The sequence below is a fragment of the Zea mays genome, chromosome 1 (assembly GCF_902167145.1).
Source record: "Zea mays cultivar B73 chromosome 1, Zm-B73-REFERENCE-NAM-5.0, whole genome shotgun sequence".
Taxonomy (NCBI): domain Eukaryota; kingdom Viridiplantae; phylum Streptophyta; class Magnoliopsida; order Poales; family Poaceae; genus Zea; species Zea mays.
In genome coordinates this window covers 45,521,295-45,541,178 of record NC_050096.1, presented here as the reverse complement: position 1 = coordinate 45,541,178, position 19,884 = coordinate 45,521,295, and the positions used below count along the sequence as shown (strand labels likewise).

At 50.7% G+C, this 19,884-nt stretch overlaps 1 protein-coding gene across 1 annotated transcript; it reads right to left on the bottom strand.

Annotated features, from left to right (window-relative positions):
• Positions 1-16,729: 16,729 nt before the first annotated feature.
• LOC103644597 (asparagine synthetase [glutamine-hydrolyzing]) lies at positions 16,730-18,743 on the bottom strand. The gene is made up of 7 exons (XM_008667778.1): positions 18,617-18,743; positions 17,810-18,408; positions 17,600-17,734; positions 17,403-17,483; positions 17,220-17,306; positions 17,022-17,129; positions 16,730-16,822 (listed from the first exon to the last, which is right to left on the bottom strand). The coding sequence occupies exons 1-7, from the start codon at positions 18,741-18,743 to the stop codon at positions 16,730-16,732; spliced, it is 1,230 nt and encodes a 409-aa protein (XP_008666000.1).
• Between the last annotated feature and the right edge of the window lie 1,141 nt (positions 18,744-19,884).

Genomic DNA, 19,884 nt, shown 5'->3' with positions numbered 1-19,884 from the left:
CTTTTTGAGCCTCCTCCTTCCTTGAGGTTGGTTGACGTCTGGACTCCCACACCTGACGATGAGGCCGCCAAGAGTAATGGAAAGCAGGACTAATGGTGTAATAGAAGGAGAGTAGTGTATTGTAGGTTGTACTGTTGTATAATAGGTTGAACTTTTGTATAATGGGTAATGTATCCTGTTATGTAATATCGAGTCTGTATCATTACTTTTTATAGTAATGTAAAATGGAAGGTTTCTCTGGCATATTATGTTTACTTCAAATGTTCTTTGCCACAGATGCCGACCAGGACTCGAGGACAGGACGCAGCAGGAACTTCTGGGGGAAGGGATGTTACCCCAAACCCACCTCCGGTTCCTCCCACATTAGCCGAGGCGATTGCCGCCCTGGTGAATGCCACCGTAGACAATACCCGCTTTCTTAGGGAAATGGCGGGTCAACAACAATTCCAGCAGCAGGCAGGAAGGGGTTATCAGCAAGGCCCCCATGAAACCACCTATCTGGACTTCTCTGAAACCCGTCCACCCCTATTTGTGAAAGCTGAAGATCCACTAGAAGCCGACGAGTGGATACGGGTTATTGAACAAAAGTTTGGTCTTCTCCGTTGTTCAGAGACGCAGAAGCCGTTATTCACAGCACAACAACTACGTGGTCCTGCCAGTACCTGGTGGGGAAATTTTGTGGCTATTCAACCTGTCAACCATCAAATCACCTGGGAAGAGTTTAAAGCAGCCTTCCGTGAGCACTACATACCCGAAGGAGTGCTGCATATGAAACAAGAAGAATTTATGAAGTTAAAATAAGGAGGAGATACCATCAATCAGTATCTCAACAAGTTTAATCACCTGTCGCAGTATGCCATTGACCAGGTGAATACTGATGTAAAGAAAAAGAACTGCTTTATGAGAGGACTCAATGATCGGCTACAGAGGAAAATGGCTGCTTGTATTGACTTGACGTATGGAAAGGCTGTCAGCACAGCCTTATCTGTTGAAGCAAAATACGCAAGTTCTGGGAAGAATAAGGGATTCAGTGGTGAGAAGCCTAATCAGGGCCAGGCGAAGAGGCAACGGTTTGTGATCCGGCCTTCAAGCCAAAATCGCACTTTTTCTCGTCCACCCTCATTCCCTTTCAAACAGCCAATCATTATTCGCCCCAACAATACCCCCACTACCCAAACCAGCCGGGTGCCCCAGGCACTCGATTCCCGGCCTTGCCCAGCTCTTCAACTGGGTGTTTCAATTGCGGCAAGTCGGGACATTTCATCAAAGACTGCCCATATCCTAAGCAAAATCAATCAAATGCTCCGCAAGGATCTAGGAGATCAGCTCAGCCCAAAGGAAATGCTGTGGGGAAAAATACAAATAAGACGGGGCGTGTATATTACACCCAAGTGGCCACTACATCGGAAGGAGAGCCGGTGATGATGGGTACGTTTCTCGTGGCCAGTCACCCTGCAATTATTCTTTTTGATTCTGGTGCTTCGCATACATTCATTAGCAAGAAATTTGTGGAGCAACATCACATTGCATGCCATGAATCAAAAGAGGGATTTAAAATTCATTCACCTGGGGGACACATTTTTACTAGAGAAGTGGCCTATGAAGTGCCAGTAACAATGGCCGGACGGAACTTTCCTGCTAACATGATTGTTCTGAAAGGCCAGGATATAGATGTAATTTTGGGTATGAATTGGTTAACCCAACACAAGGCAATTCTCAACACTGAACTCAGAACCGTCAGGTTGAGCTATAATCAAGAAGAGATTCTTTTGTCTCTCCCCGTAACCAATCCAGCCAAAGCTTCTGGTAGAATATATGAAGCCATTGTACCGGAGATCAAGAACATTCCGGTAGTATGTGAGTTTCTAGATGTATTTCCAGAAGATTTGCCTGGACTGCCCCCAGAAAGAGATGTAGAATTCGTAATTGAACTAAGGAACAATTGGATCTATACCATTAAAAGATCCAAACTTTAGATATATACCATGGACCCCACATGTCATTGACTCATGTGGACCCACATGTAAGTGAGATAGTAATGGTATGGATCCAAAGTGGTGATCTTTTAATGGTATGGATCCAAATTTCCCTTGAACTAAAGCCCGGTACGACCCCCATCTCCCGAAGATCATACCGTATGCCCCCTAATGAGTTGGTCGAATTGAAGATTCAATTACAAGATCTACTGAATAAGGGATTCATCCAGCCAAGCTCGTCTTCATGGGGTTGCCCCGCCATTTTTGTTAAGAAGAAGGATCAAACCTTGTGAATGTGCGTGGATTATCGACCCCTGAATGAGGTCACCATCAAGAATAAGTACCCTCTTCCAAGGATCGACATCTTATTTGATCAACTGACTGGGGCGAGGGTATTTTCTAAAATTGATCTCAGGTCGGGCTATCACCAAATCCATATTCGGCCCGAGGATATACCGAAGACCGCGTTTACTACGCGATACGGATTGTTTGAATACCTGGTAATGTCTTTCGGGCTCACAAATGCTCCTGCCCACTTCACCTATTTGATGAACTCGGTGTTCATGCCCGAGTTGGACAAGTTCGTGGTGGTCTTCATCGACGATATCTTGATATATTCTAAAAATGAAGAGGACCATGCTCAGCATCTACGGATTGTATTGACGCGCCTGAGGGAACATAAGTTGTATGCCAAGTTCAGCAAGTGCACGTTCTGGCTGGAGGAAATTCAATTTTTGGGGCACGTGTTATCAGCTAAAGGAATTGCGATAGATCCTAGCAAAGTCAAAGATATTCTGGAGTGGAAACCCCCAACCACTGTTCACCAAGTCCGGAGTTTTCTTGGACTAGCTGGATATTATCGCAGATTCATACCAGATTTTTCTAAGCTTGTAAAGCCAATCACAAGTTTACTGAAGAATGACATTAAGTTCAATTGGTCTTCTAAGTGTAATGAAGCCTTTGAGCAATTGAAGACATTATTAACCACTGCTCCGGTATTGGCTCAACCGGACATCACTAAGCCTTTTGAGGTATATTGTGATGCATCTGGCAGTGGGCTCGGCTGTGTACTAATGCAAGAGGGCCGAGTAATTGCGTATGCTTCAAGGCAGTTGCACCGACATGAGGAGCATTACCCAACTCATGATCTGGAGCTAGCTGCTGTAGTTCATGCCCTGAAGATTTGGCGTCACTATCTGCTGGGAAATATCTGTCACATATATACAGATCATAAAAGTTTGAAGTACATTTTCACCCAGTCAGAATTAAATATGAGGCAAAGACGATGGCTTGAGCTTATCAAGGACTATGAACTGGAAATCCATTATCACCCAGGCAAAGCCAATGTGGTGGCAGATGCACTGAGCCGTAAGGCTTCCTGCCACTGTCTTATGGTGAAGACCTCTGCCAACACTTTGTGTCAAGAAATGGAAAAGCTAAACCTGGGGATAATCCAACAAGGGACTCTAAATCAGCTAAAGCTTGAGTCAATCATTTTGCAAAGGATAATTGATACTCAAAAGGATAATCTGGGTATGAAGCACATACGAGAGAAGATAAGGGCTGGAGTAGTCAAATGTTTCAAGGAAGACGATCAAGGTGTGCTATGGTTTAATAACCGCATAATAGTGCCAAAGAATGAAGAACTCCGCCAGCAAATCTTAGATGAAGCGCATCTTAGTCGCTATTCTATTCATCCGGGAAGCACTAAGATGTATCATGATCTAAAGCAGCACTACTGGTGGACGAAAATGAAAATTGAAATTGCACGTTATGTGGCTAAGTGTGACACTTGTAGACGTGTCAAGGCCATACACATGAAAACTGCTGGTCCATTACAATCGCTACCAATCCCAACATGGAAATGGGAAGACATCAGTATGGACTTTATTGTGGGATTGCCCAGGACCGCAAAAGGGTATGATTCTATTTGGGTTATCATTGATCGACTTACCAAGATCGCCCACTTCCTCCCTGTCAAAGTAAAATATCCCGTCATTACCTATGCGGAGTTGTACATCGCCCGTATTCTCAGTTTGCATGGTGTTCCAAAGACTATAGTGTCGGATCGTGGACCACAATTTGTATCCAAATTCTGGGAAGAACTTCATAAATCCCTGGGTACCAAGTTGCTCCACAGTTCGGCCTACCATCCTCAAACCAGTGGACAAACTGAGAGAGTGAACCAAATACTTGAAGATATGCTGCGGGCATGTGTTCTGGACTTCTCACAGAAATGGGATGAATGTTTGCCTTTGGCGGAGTTTTCATATAATAATAGCTATCAAGAAAGTATCAAGATGGCACCCTTTGAAGCTTTATATGGACGTCGATGTCGTACTCCGCTAAATTGGTCTGAACCTGGTGAAAGGTGTTTCTTTAGGCCTGATATGGTGAAAGAGGCCGAGGATAAGGTTCAGAAAATTATCCATAATATGAAGAAAGCACAAGCTCGTCAGAAGAGTTATGTAGACACACGGCGAATGCCCTTATATTTCCTGGAAGGAAACTATGTTTACCTGAAAGTCTCACCAATGAAAGGAGTATCGCGTTTTGGGGTTAAAGGGAAGCTTGCACCCAAGTACATTGGTCCATTCCTGGTACTTGAGCAATGTGGACCAGTGGCATACCGACTCCAACTACCCGAAACCTTGTTTGTTGTGCATAATGTGTTCCATGTGTCACAATTGAAGAAGTGTCTTCGGATTCCCGACCGAACTATTGAAGTAACTGATGTTGTCCTTGAGCCGGACTTGACATATTCTGAGCATCCTATTCGAGTCTTGGATCAAAAGGACAGGGTTACCCGGAGAAAAACTCTCAAGTTTTATAAGATACAGTGGAACCAACATTCTGAAGATGAGGCTACTTGGGAAACTCAAGACTTCTTGAATAAGAATTTCCCAGGCTTTCTAGCCTCATGTAATTTGTAAAGTGTATATAGTTACTGCAATAAAGAAATGAACCCCCACATCACCCCTGCCTTGTACCAGAAATAAGGAAATAAAAGTATTCCGCGTTTCCTTTTCCATTACTTACCCTAGGACTTTTAATCTCGGGACGAGATTCTTTTATGGGGGGAAGGATGTAACACTCCTGGTGTTACTGTAACTAAAACTTGAGCATGACATCATAGCATTGGCATTGCATATGTTTGACACACCTAGAGTGCATTCACTAGGCAAAAATTTCAAACAAGTTGTATTGTTTTAAGTGTTTTTGCAAATAGAACCCTGGATAGGAAACTTAACCCTAAATAGGGAGTAAAGGGGTAAAACTTAACCCAAATTGAGAAAACCTAAAGGCTTTAGGGAAATAGTTGTAAAATATCCCCAAAAACAAAGTTGAATCTCATTTATACCCCTAGGATACTAAAAACCCTAATTGGAACCCTGGAAAACCCTAAAACCAAACCCTAGGGGCTTATGTGCAAAATTAGTCCACTTTTGAGCTAAAGTGCAAAAACCAAGTCAAATAAGTATTTTAAGTCATTTGGTTCACAAATATGTGGACTTGAAAGCCAAACCCTAAGTTTTGGACTTAAATGCAAAATGGACCTCATTTGAGTTCTATACTAAGTCTGAAATTCAGTGTTGAAGGCTCAACTTTGGGGCTTTGTAACTTTCAAAGCATAGGGTTTTTGCCCTAGGTCACCACATAAAGATTGTAGAGCAACCAAAGGAGAACAACTTTGCTTAAGGGTGTGAGCTCAGTTGTTAAGAAAAATTTGGAGATAATCATGCTCAAACTTTGGCTGTCAGGCTGGATTCATTCTGAAATTCAGCTTTTCAGTGTAACAGGGTCAACTTTGAGTATGAATTCAACCTTGATCCAGTGCTCAAATAGGTTTAATCCCTATAGTCGAGTTGTAGCTGGTATGTAGCACTACAACTTTGATGCAGAGACTTAGACCTGTTGTCACATGAAATTGGAAGAAAACTCCCTTGCAAATCGTTCTGTCAGTTGTCTAATGGAGCACTCGCCATGGTACAGTGTCGTGTATGGATCAGATCGGTCGCGGCAGAAAAATCTCACCGCCGGCGACCTCTTCGTCGGGATTCGTGCTACGTCCGTATGGGTTTTGTTCACCAGGTAAAGATCTCTTTGCGGATATGTATGAGCTACCGTAGACTCGTCGCTCCCTGTCCTTTTTCACCGGCGACGTGGCCTCCTGGCCGTCACCGGAGTCGCCGTGTGTTACTGCGGCTGCGCCACGCTCCAAGCTTTCTACCACGTCGTCTCTAGCCGCACCAACTCATCGGTGGCCGCCGTAGCTTATTAACCGGTGATCACCGGAGGAAGCGCCACGATGTTCGCCACCTACCGCACGCACCAGTGAACTCTCTCCCCTCCGGCCGCAAGCACATCCTGCTCGAATTGACCGTCGCCGCTGTCGCTCCCTATAAATTGAGCCCCCACCAGTTCCGTAAAGTCATAAGCTAACCAGCCACCTCGAATTAGCCCCAACCGTTCGCTGAGATCCGCGAATTCGGAGTTTCCCCCAAATCGATCTCCGCCACCGTAAAATCCACCCCACCGCGGCCAGACCATTCCGGTAAGGCTCTGCGCCTCTCAACTACTATTCTAACAGCTATGTAGGCCCGTAAAGCTCACCGTAGCATCCGCTTGACCAATTCGGGCCTGGATAATTGAGAACATAAGATCGACACCGCGGTTTCCGCCATGCTCGTGGACCGGTCGTTCTCGGGGTGTTCAGGTCCAATTGATGTATGTTCCGAGGCTGTCGTAGGTCCGTAATGCCTCCCCGGTAGTTGGCCGTAGCTGCCGTCACCAGCCATGGCCGGTACGAACCACGTCGGAGACGATCTGCGTGCGCGCCGTGGTCAGGGGCATTCGCGGGGAAGAAATAGAAGGGGGAGGGCCTTTCTGTGATTTGTCAGCGACACATCAAAACAGTAGAAAAACCCATCTCCAGTTAGTTAAAACCCCAAGGGCCTCTGTGCAAGTCTGCCAGCGCGGGCGCGGGCGCGCGCACTTCTGCTGCTAGTGGGCCGTCCTGGGCTGAAATCAGTCCAATACTATTCATCTGTTTTCCTTTTTCTTTTATTTCCAGAGCCAAAACAATTATAAAAAATGTAGAAAAATGGTAAAATTATGAAACCAATTTTCCTAGGCTTGTTATTTTCCCTAGAATTTAATAAAAATAATTTTGTGATTTTTAGTGGAAATAAGAAATTTCAGGGTATTTAAAGTGGTTAAAAGTAATAGTTATGGATTTTTAGAAAATAATTGGTAAGTCCAAAAATGCCCAAACTTTTTATGGGAACTTAAAGAAATATTTAGAAGCCTTGGGTAGGGTTTGAGTTGATTTGGATCATGTTTGATAACTAGAACCCAAAACCACCCCCTGCCCTATGAACTCCTTTACCGACTCCGGAAACCCTAAGTTCTCGGAGTTCCGTGAAGGAAAGTTGTATTCAAGACATAGATAATAAGTTTATATTATATTTGCATCCTCATGAGCATCCCATGGCATCCATTCTTATACATATGCATGGTTATGATTAGAACGTGAAGAAGGGATAGAAGTCACCGAAGAAAGGACACCACCACCTTCGGATTCTCAAGCAGGCAACTGCTTCTACTTCGATATTTGTGGATCCGAACCCGACTCACCTGTGAACGAAGGCAAGCCCCGGTGCATTTGCCACCTCCCTTGATGTTTTTAAAATCTTTCTCACTTGCTTGCTGCATTAGGTGATAGGAGTTGATTGATTAAACGATTCCTGCATTACCTTCCTTGATCTTGATTACCCTCCTAGAAACCCTGTTTTTACAAAAAGGTTTTACTATGCTTAGTATTGCTTTAGAAAAACAAAAGGATTTGTTTTACAAAAGATGATTGGCAAAGTGGGAGGGATGTTTTCAAAAATAAAACTTGATGGTGAATCCATCACGGCCGTGATGGATTCAACATCGGAAAAGATGTACCTCTGCCAGGTACCAAGTTTTTTGGGTTAAAAGATTAAGCTGAGACCGGGCGGGTGACTTGCACGAGAAGAGAGTCTCGGTGTAGTGTCTCCGTCTGAGTCGATTAAGGACCTTGTCGATGTAGGCTTGATGATCGGGGACCCTTTAACTGGTCACATGCCTCGTCATGGGTAAGCCTTGCCTCGGGCAGACTAAGGCCAGAATAAGATAACACGAAATGGGCGTGGAGCGGTGGCGAGAGTAGCGTGTACCCTCCGTGGCAAGAGGCTGGACGGTGGTGTATCTGTGCTCTCGGTTTGCGTGAACCTGATCTGGTCTTAAGAACCCCGGTGGCGGGTTGACATATGCAAGGGTTAAGTGCTACATATGTCGTGTGATTGGAGATCCTCAGCTGAGTATAATCGATTCGGATCGTCGTACCTTCGCGGTTATGAAGACTTGGTCACTGCCCTACACGTAGCATTCCACTAAAGATGATGGGTTTTTGTTAAGAAATTGGCTAGTACAGGACCAGTGATTGAACTAGGATAGAAAGAACTCTAGTTGCAGGTAATTGTACATAACCTGACAAATAAAATTTGGATTTTTAAGGATCCACTTTAGTAAGCATTTCTGCAAAACAGAGTCTTTGATTATTGGAAAGCCTTACCTTGACTCCCATATAACCAGCATACCCTTGAGAGTCTTTTCTTTAGTCGGGTAAGACTTGCTGAGTAATTCCATACTCAGGGTTTATCCCTTCGTTGTTTTTAGGTGAGGAAGTAGCAGATTTCTGCTGCTTCTGTGCCAAGGTGGTTCCCAAGGAAGAAAAACAAGACTGAAGTGCGGGAGGACTTGGTCCTCCATATAGAACTTTTACTTAAAACTTATCGGGAGGAGTTTTTGCCTCCCTTGGTTTGTATAATGTTACTACTCAGCACTCGCCTTTTTAGTTCTGGTCTGTAATAAAACAACTTAAGCTTGCTTTTAAATAAATGTAAGTTATGTAATCGCTTCCGCAATTCTTTATCTCCGATGTTCTATAATGTCTGCAAGACGGGTGAATCGTTCCTGGTAAGGTAAGGAAAGATACCGAACTTGTCAAGTAGTTCAAGGGCACCTACAGGGTTGTCTGAAGTCCGTTGGACAAGGACAACTGTAGGTGGGCCTAATTACTTGGGAGGTTCCGTCACAACTTGGCGGCGCTCAGATCCGTCAGATCCTGAGGGAAGGAAGCGGGGCGTCACAAAGGACGCCTTGATCACAAAAAAGGTATGCCCGAAATCATTACCTGGAGGATCTTGGGGACGTCCCTACAAAAGACCTCCAAGGTCGACCGGAGTGACCCCACCGTTGCCTCGGCACACTCGCGGAGCTCGTCCCAAGACTGCTCCTCCCGCTCATCGTCAAGAACGAAGAAGGGATCCGAAGCCTCGCGGGTCCGGAACCGGAGCAACTGGCGCCGCCCCTCGGAGCTCCGCCGCGCAGGGACAAGGTTGCCGTTCGGCGGGACGGGTCGCGTTTCCACGCCCCCCTCCTCCGAGGCACCAAGTGGCGACGCCTCGGCCATCTCAGCGTCGGCGGCGATAGGTCGCTCCCCGACCAGGACGGCAGCGGCTTCGGCAGCAGCTGGCACTAGCGCCGGCGGCATGTCTGGTGGGCCCGAGGCCACGTCCGCGCTAGCCGCCTCCCCCAGCGCGACAGCCGCCTCAACAGAAGAGCCGGCCTCGGGAACTCGCTCCACGGCAACTGGTGCCGCTTGAGCCCTCCGCTGTGGGGCGTCTTGCGAGAAGGTCAGCTGAACGGCGGGGCCCGGCGCGGCACCGGCTGCGGAAGCCGACGCCGTCTTGAGGACCTTCCTGGGAGCCAGATCGGTCAGGCCATGACTCCTCTTGCTGAGGAGGAAAGGAAAGTCAGGGTCGGGACATACAAAGGAGGAGCCGAGACGAAGACATTCTAAGGTACTTACCCACTTCGGGCCATGATCAACCGCGCCTGTGGTGAGGTCTCCCGGATCTCAACCCCCGAAGGTACCGCCGAGGTCCGCCCTGCCGCCAGCTTCGGTACCATCCTCGCCTTGGGCACCCTAGACGCCCGGGAGCCGGACTGCCCAGGCGCTGCCACGACGACCTCAGGGTCGCCCTCCTGCGCTGCCGGCACGGGCGACGGTCTTCGGGGAACAGGCACCTCAGCCTGACTCCCCGGGGTCACCTCAACTTCCCCAGCCGAGGGGTCGAGTACCCCCTCGGACTGCCCCTGCTCTTCGGGCCGGGACCTCGGCGTCCCGACCCCGGGAACTGACGGCGCCAGCCCGCTCGAGGGCTGGCTTGACGACTCCTGGCCTAGCCTCAAGCCCGGGCTGAGGCCAAGGCGGGCAGCCATGTCGTCATCCTCGTCATCGTCTTCATCATCGTCGTCGTCATCAGGCGTTTCCGGCGACGGCTCCCTCGGGAGTCCATCCCTCTCCTGCCGACGATGGAGCTTTTCCAAGGCGTCTCGGGCCCGCGTCCGCTCGCGGGCCCGAGCCTTCTTCGCGTCCTTTTTCTTCTTCTTCTCCTCCGCGGCAACCCGCCGCGCTGCTCGGTCCACCGCGTCCTCCGGGACCCATGGCCGGAAGGCTTGTGACACCCTACCTCCTGGAGACAGATGAAAAGTCTCGACCGTAAGGACCAAGGGCAATCCGACGCAAGGAGAAAGAAGGAGCGGACACTCACCAGGGACACACACCCGCGGTCGGGACGCATCAAGGGCTAAGAGAGGGCGCTGGCGTCCGGTTTTCCCAACGCGACGGCCACCCGCCCGTGGAGAACGTCGACGGGAAGGGGATCCGAGGACATCCGCGAGCCCTCTAAGTCAGCCTCTGGCGTCATCTCCCAAAGCGGCAACCGCCGCTCCGCCAAGGGAAGCACCCTCCGGCGATGAATGGTGGCAATCACTCCCGCAGCGGTGAGCCCTCCTTTCCGCAACACCTCCAGGGCCTTGAGAAGGGGCTCGAGATTCTTCTGTCTGTCGTGCGGGGTCCCGTAGCGCCAAGCATCGGCGGCGATGGTGACCACTCGCTGAGAAAACGACGGGAGCCTCTCGTCGTCATTCCGGAGATAGAACCACCGGCGCTGCCACCCTTTATTCGAGGACGCAAGGACGGCGGGAATATACTGCGACGCCCGCGCCTGCCTCAGCTGGAGGATGCAGCCGCCGGCCCGCACCGCCGCGCGGACCCTTCTCTCCCCCGTCGGCGAAGCAAAAAGCTCCGCGGAGAAGAAATGAGTCCACAGGTCCCAGTGGGGGTCGATCCCCAAGTATCCTTCGCAAACCGCTGCGAAGATGGCGGCTTGCGAGATGGAGTTGGGGCTGAGGTTGTGCAGCTCCACCCCGTAGTTATGCAGAATCACCCGCATGAAGCGGCTTGCCGGCACTCCGAATCCCCGCTCGTGGAAGGAGACGAAGCTCACGACGTACCCCGGCGGCGGGGACGGGGCGGTTCCGCTCGGGGGGGAATCCACTCCGGCTGCCTCTCATCAGAGAGAGGGCGAAGTAAACCCTCAGCAACGAGGTCCTCCAGGTCATCCGCCGTGACTGTGGAGAAAGGCCATGGGTCGCGCGACGGAATAATGGTCACCCGGTCGGCCATCACCGAGCAGAAGAGGTGGCGGCGGAAAGGACTGGGTGGGCGGTTTCCTTTTCTCTGGCTAATCCCTCAGGTTGCGAAAACCTAAGAAGGAGGCAAGAAGCAGAGCAAAGAACCGTCACCAGACCCTCCCCCGAGTATATAAAGACCCAGGCAAGACCCGTTCAACGCATCGCCCGAACCCACCGCGGGATTCAAAAACCCAAAGCGAAACGACCGTTTCTCGAACGGCTCGCGCACGCGCAACGACTGCCCCGCGAACCACTCGCCCCGTCGCATTAACTCCGCGGCGGGACAGGTGGCGCCCTTGGCAGGAGAAGCGAGCGACGCTTCACCTTCGCCATAAGGACCGCGTCAAAAAAGGTGCGCCACGTCATCTCAATTTCGTATTCTTTCCTTTTTCCTCTTTCTCTCTCTCTTACAACAGGGACCGGGAAAGGGGGATACCCCGAAAAGGGATCCTTCTCCGCGAAGGAAACAGGCCCCGAGCCTCCCTACTGATCAGAGGTTCAAAGGTTGGCCCCTCAGAGGGGTTCAACAGCCGCCTTAGAGCGCTTGGGCTCCGCGCCCACTACTGGTCAGAGGTTCGAAGGCCGGCCCCTCGGAAGGGTTCAACGGCCGCCTCAGGCCACTCGGGCTCCGCGCCCACTACTGATCAGGGGTTCGTAGGCTGGCCCTCGAAGGGTTCACAGCCGCCTCAAACACAGAGCGAGGGATGACCCTGGGTACGTTCGATACATAACCAAGGCTCGGGCTACGCTCCCGAGGTACCCTAGGACATTTCCGAGACCAGCGGGAACGATCTTGTAACAGAATCCCATCAAGGGAGGCATCGAGCCCTCGAACCCCGTCGAAAGGGGACCGGGTCCGGCAGATCACCCGCAGGTACTTTTGGAGCGCGCCTCCGGGCCTCTAACCGACCCCTAACAAATGGGGCACGGGCGTCCACTCGGATTACCCGTCAGCAGCTCACTGGAGACACCATGTTCGGCGCCCTCCATGGGCAACATGGCGCTTTTCCCCCCTCCTCCTTGCGGAAAGGCGACGCAGGGGCGTATGTAAAAAAGTCGAGTCTGTCCTTGACCGTCCTCTCGCCCTGTGCGGAGGCTCGGGGGCTGCTCTCGCAAACCCGGCTCCGGCCAAACCGTTGACAGCGTCAACATACCAGCCCGAGAACTTGGGACCCGACCGTGCACCCGGGCTACGGCCAGCTCGCATAAGGGAACAACCAGACCAGCCGAAGTGTTGTGAAACGCACTAAGACCTCGAAGGAGTCAAACCACTCCTCCGAGGCCTCGGGGGCTACACCCGGCGGGTTCGCTCGCGCGCACCCACCGGAACAAAACGCAACCAAGAAAGGCTGGTCCCCTTGCAAAAAAGTGCGACAAAAGCCTCCAAGCGAGTATTAACACTCCCTTCGAGGCTCGGGGCTACTGTCGGGGACCATAATTAGGGGTATCCCCAAGGCTCCTAAATCTCAGCTGGTAACCCCCATCAGCACAAAGCTGCAAAGGCCTGATGCGTGCGATTAAGTCAAGGATCGGTCCATTCAAGGGACGCGATCGCGCCTCGCCCGAGCCCAGCCTCGGGCAAGGGCAGCCGACCCCGGAGGGTTTACGTCTCGCCCGAGGACCCCCTACGGCAACGAACGCACCTTCGGCTCGCCCGAGGCCCAGTCTTCACCAAGAAGCAACCTTGGCCAAATCGCCACGCCAACCGACCAAATCGTAGGGGCGTTTAATGCAAAGGTGGCCTGACACCTTTATCCTGACGCGCGTCCTCCAGTTGACAGAGCCGAAGTGACCGTAGTCACTTCGCCGCTCCACTGACCAGTGTGACAAGAGGACAGCGCCGCCTGCGCCGCTCCGACTGCTGTGCCACACGACAGAGTGAGGCTGACAGCAGCCAAGCCCCGCCCCAGGCGCCATAGGAAACTCCGCTTCGCCCGACCCCAGGGCTCGGACTCGGGCTCAGCCCCGGAAGACGACGAACTCCGCTTCGCCCTACCCCAGGGCTCGGACTCGGGCTCAGCCCCGGAAGACGACGAACTCCGCTTCGCCCGACCCCAGGGCTCGTACTCGGGCTCAGCCCTGGAAGACGACGAACTCCGCTTCGCCCGACCCTAGGGCTCGGACTCGGGCTCAGCCTCGGAAGACGATGAACTCCGCTTCGCTCGACCCCAGGGCTCGGACTCGGGCTCAGCCCCGGAAGACGACGAACTCCGCTTCGCCCGACCCAGGGCTCGGACTCGGGTTCAGCCCCAGAAGACGACCAACTCCGCTTCGCCCGACCCCAGGGCTCGGACTCGGGCTCAGCCCCGGAAGACGACCAACTCCGCTTCGCCCGACCCCAGGGCTCGGACCCGGGCTCAGCCCCGGAAGATGACAAACTCCGCTTCGCCCGACCCCAGGGCTCGGACTCGGGCTCAGCCCCGGAAGACGACGAGCTCCGCTTCGCCCGACCCCAGGGCTCGGACTCGGGCTCAGCCCCGGAAGACGACGAACTCCGCTTCGCCCGACCCCAGGGCTCGGACTCAGCCCTGACCTCAGCCGACGGTCTTCGCCTCGCCCGACCCAGGGGCTCGGACTCGACCTCGGCCTCGGAAGACAGACTCGACCTCGACCTCGGAGGAGCCTCCACCTCGCCCAACCTAGGGCTCGGACCGACCACGTCACAGGAGGCGCCATCATTACCCTACCCCAAGCTGACTCAGGCTACGGGGAACAAGACCGGCGTCCCATCTGGCTCGCCCCACCAAACAAGTAATGATGGCGCCCCGCACGCTCTATGACGACGGCGACTCTCAGCCCCCTTACGGAAGCAAGAGGACGTCAGCAAGAACTTGACAGCCCCGACAGCTGTCCTTCCGCCAGGCTTCAGCGCTCCTCCGACGGCCACGACACCACACGAACCGGGTGCCAAAACCTCTCCGGCTGCCACGATGGCATGTACTTAGGGCGCTAGCTCTCCTCCGCTAGACACGTTAGCACACTTCTACACCCCCCATTGTAAAGGAGTGAGCCTGAGCAGCAAGAGTTGAGGATCGGGACCTCTCAACTCGAAATGACACATGAAGGCCATCATGTGAGAAAATGTAACCAGTCACCCTCTCAATGATGAACATAATATACGAAGCATATGGAAGAGCCCTCCTGGAATCCTTTGAGACCATCTAAATCTCAGTCCAAATGAAGTGGGACACTGAGAAAGGGTCAACATTAGGTCTGATCCTAGCAAGCAGATTCCTGGCATACCCATAAAGGTTTAAAGCTGAGCCAATCTTTGGTAAGAGAGTTTGTTGAAAGAGATTGTTGAGAATATAATGAGGTGTTTGGTTTGATGAATCACTCTATCTAAAATGAAGTGGTGCATCATGGGTCCATTCCTCAAATTTGGTGGGATGACTTCATTCCACATATTAGTACTAAACAACTAACTATGAGGAATGAGGTGGTGATAGATTAACTCACTCCATTCCACAAACCAGACAAAAAAATGAGAAGTGAGAAGATGATGGACTATCTCATTCCTTAAACCAAACACCCCATAAAAGAATGACTTGAGCCCTCTCGACAGACCATCAGCAGTAGAGGGGTCCGCATACATAAGAGCAATTTCATGGTCTGTCAGGTTTCTCTCATCATGAATCTCACTGAAGCTCCTATCATCAGAGCCAAAACCCAACAGACGAGCAAAGGTGACATAGTCCAGCCTATAGTGCCTTCCTTCAGTCATTCAATGCATCACATCACAGGATGTCTCACAGTAGTAGGTAGCTGAGAACTGATACATAATCTCAATGTTCCAATTGTGCTGGAATCCCATGATGTCATAGAGGCCAAATCTCTTGCAGGCATTCACAATGTTCTTCAATACTTTATCTGACTTGCTATCAATGTGCTCCCAATCAACATACTTCACTCAAAGCACTATGTCATGCTTTGCATTGTAGGGCACAGAGAGATAGAAATATGAGTGAAATCCATTCCAGAAGCGATAATCAATGCTTCTTTCCCTGGGCACAACATAAGGCATCCTCATACGAGCTTATCTGACAGTACAGAACTGATTCTGATAGATCACCCTATGTCTGTCCTGGGTGTCATGTGGCCTTCTTTCTTGGACTTCCTCACTATAATGAACCATATAAGAGGAGTCATACTCATTGATACTCGCTGGAGTGCCAGGACAAGCATCCTCCTGGATCAATCGCCCATACATCTCAATTCACATCTCTTGCTGAGCCTGCTCTCGGAGCTTTGCCACTGCCCACTGTTGCTTCTCCCACCATGACGGGCAGGCTGCTTCATCCATCCACGGTGCTCTGTCCACATCTTGGTGCGGTGCTCTCCATCATCTCCCGAAGCAATCTGTTTGCACCAGAGAGAATGGATCAGAGAAGTATGTGTCAGAGAATATATGGCGCCATGTATCTATGCGTGGAGGAGAGAATCGAGGATTGAAACAGTCATAGCGTGGCCCGACACTGTCACCTAGAGGCCCGACACTGCCGCGTGCACCAATATGTCGTTTCAACTATAGAGTCTCAGATCCATGTAACTTATCATATGATTACACCTATTTGATCAATAGCTAAACAATCCACCCAAAGGAACATAGCAAAATCAACAAACAAAGGCTAGGGTTTAAGAAACCAACACAATACCTTGGATTGAAGGGGAAAGAGGAGCAACAAAAGATCCTTGGGGCCTTGATCTCCCCCTGGCTCTAATGGAGAAGAAATCCCACTAGATGGAGAGGCTCCTTGGATTTGTGAGAAATTTGGTGTGGAATGGAGAGAGGAGGGGATGCTCCTACGTGAAATGCCGATGAAGTGGGCCTTTTGCGCACAGAGGAGAGAGGAGGTAAGTCATAGGTGCATAGAAAAGTGGAGGAGTTAATTCAAAAATAATAATGGTTGGAACTGCCACCCATCCTTTTTTTATTAAAACTAGGTGTGTGCCCGTGCGTTGCAACGGAAACATATAATATTATGATAACTTATATATAAATATGTTACATTGTTATGAGAAGATTTTGTAATTTATTGATGATCCTGGCTATACATATAAAATTTGTTATTTTAATATATCTGTTTCACCACTACATTGCAACCATCAATATTATGCAGACCTATATATATATGATAGTTAGGTATATGTGCGTTGAAACGACTCACAAATCTATTACTACTCTATAAGACCCTATTGTAGGCGTCCCACTCGATGGCCTTAGCTGTGCTGCACGCCACACTTGGCCCGCCAGGTACCGTCAGGATAGCATATTTCTTCATGGCCAATGATTTAGTAATATATTTACATGTTAGTTGATAATGTCTGTTGGCTGAAGAATGCCCCTCCATCCTGCTAAAATTAGTAAAGGGTTTAGATCTTAATTTTTATGTCTATATTCAAATAAATGAACATATATCAATTATTGTATGAATTTATTAAGAACCTAAACGAATTTAAATTAGCTCCACCCACCTGTGGGAAGAACCTCTCGAAGACCATCCTGTAGTAGTAGGCCTCCTTGGTGGTCGGAGTGTTGTGTGGGAAGATGAACTTCGCATTCGACAGCATCTTGTCAGTCACCTGCATTCAAATAGTGTATGTATATGGATCATGATCCATGGAGAGAGAGAAAAAACAGAGTTGTCCTTAAATTGACATGGCAGCATTTACATTTGATGTTGCATGAGCCTTCTGGCCATCGATCCAGCTGTACCCAACGCCGTCACTGAACTGGTCCTTCTGTCTGTAGAGGATATGCTGCAAGACAAAATCTTTTCAGATGTCTGTCTGAACGTCCAAATTTTGGCTAGGGAAGATTCAGTAGAAGCAGCTGAAACGCAGGTTGGCTACCACCTTGGGCAGGAATGGCTGCTCCTCATCGTCGAATGCCTTCCTCAGCACCCACTTCTCAATCCTTCCAAGATCAGGCCAGACCTGCAAATTAAAGCCCTCATCTGGTCACATATACATACTGCTTTGATTTGCTTTGTTTGATTGAAAAGGCAATGAGCTCTCTTTCCGTTCTCAGCTAGGGTAGTGTCAGTAAGTACCATTTTCCACTCAGGATCGATGCTCATGGCCGCATTGATGAACTCCTTGTCCAGGAACGGGACGCGAGCCTCCAGGCCCCAAGCCGATGTCGCCTTGTTGGCTCTCAGACAGTCGTACTGATGCAGAGCCTTAACCTGCAGAGCAAGAATCGATCATCCATCCATCCACCAATGCCAGCCAGTCAGTCAGTGAAAGAAACTGACACAGACCTTCCTGCACGTCTCTCGGTGCAACTCCTCCTTGTTGGGCGCCTTGTGGAAGTAGAGGTAGCTTCCGAAGAGCTCGTCGGAGCCCTCGCCGGAGATGACCATCTTGACCCCGAGGGACTTGATCTTGCACGACATGAGGAACATGGGCGTGCTCGCCCTGATTGTGGTGACGTCGTACGTCTCCGTGTGGTAGATCACGTCCTCGATGGCGTCGATGTCGTCCTGCACGGTGAAGTGGAACTCATGGTGCAGGGTGCCTAGGTACTCTGCCACCTCCCTGGCCGCCTTGAGGTCAGTGGACCCCTCCAGGCCCACGCAGAAGGAGTGGAGCTTGGTGCCCCAACGCCTGGCGGCCTCTGTCCCGGTGAGGTGGCGAACGATGATGGCCGCCACCAGCGACGAATCCAGCCCGCCGGAGAGTAGGACGCCGAACAGGACGTCTATCATCAGCCGCTCGACCACGACCTTCTCGAACACTTTCCATAGCGCCGGCGGGTCATAGGGGATGGAGGGAGTGACGACGGCCTCGTCGTCGTCGTTGTTGTACCAAGGAGGGTTGGACGGAGTGCCACGATATGATGGCTTTGGGCTGGGTTGGGCTGAAAGGAAGAAATCAAATCGGGGACGGAGAGCACGAGCTAGAGCAGTCGAGCTGGTCAACTGACTGGATGGAGCGAAGATGTCGGTCTCGGACAGGCGCCGAGGCGGCTGAGGGGCGAGGGCAGAAACGGGGCCAAGGCCGAGCGCCAGAGCGGGCGGTCAGCGGTGAGCGGCCGAACGACGATGGGAAGAGTTGTCCTGCTCGACTCGCTCTCCCCGAGGTGGCATTCCGCGGTGGGGCGGCGATGGGAAGAGTTGGGAGGCACGAAGCCGCGGCGGCGGCACGGTACTGCGAGGAGAGCGAGTCGAGCAGGTAGAGGAGCGGCCACAGCATGTAAGGCAGTTCCTATACAGGGAGCCACCTTCATTGGCCTCTGAAACTGCTCCACTACTAAAATCAATCTTCTACGAAGGTTTAGAGCATGCTCAGAACATTGGAGACATTTTACTGAAGAGCAGTGGCAAGAAAGAACAAATAGTACATGGTGGAAGATATCCTGGTACAACACAAAGTGGATCCTTGGCCAACCTTAAAGATATTCTGCGACCGAAAGGCCCTAATATTGCCAGCAGCATGTCCTTGTATGTTTAAAGATCTCCTGCGCGCGCACAGTCACACACGACATGTAGATCCATTGTCTGAGCCAGATATATACACGATCTGAAAACCCAGAAGTGAATCAATTACTCATCACGTACTGCTATATATAGATATATACGTTGTAATACCATGAACTGGTCGAGCTCTGGGTCTGCTGCTCGTCGCTGTTCTTGTCAGTCGTCTGAATTCATTTCAACGTCATCAACGAGGGCGGAAAGCCGACCGACAATCTCTGGCGGCGCTCCGACCTCAAGTAACAAAAAACACACACACAATATATAAGGACGGAGCTAGCACATTAAAAAAAATCAAGAAGCCATGCTAGCTTTCGCTCTCTGGCAAAATTAGCTGTAGAATTGTATGTATCTGGGAAACCTGCTGCACGCATACCTTCCGGCAGTCTATGAAGGCTCTCAAGACAGCCGGATAGAGTGGGTGGGACATGATCTTCGCCTTGATTATTTCGGATCCCCTCTCGCTGTTGGCAGCACACGGCAGCGGCGGCGCCTCCGCCGACGGTGGAGACGACGTGGCGGAAGCTGTGTGATCTAAGGCGAGGTAGAAGGGCGTCGTGGTGGCCGCCTACTTTGAGCCACCGATAAGATTAGCAGGCAGCTCCTCCTCCACCTCCATGCGTACGTCCCGGCCGAGCCTAGCTATCGCGGTCGGATCTGGGCGAGTAGGGCGCTAATAATTTAGAGCATGTCCATTTAAATGACTAAATCATTAGTAAAAAACAGAGTTGCAGTTTGCTCCATGAAAAGCTACCATGTAGACAGATTGACAACCAATGTCATATACTCATATGTCTATGCTATCAAAAATAAAGAGGAATATGGATATAGTAAGCATTGGACTGACCTACGCACTATGT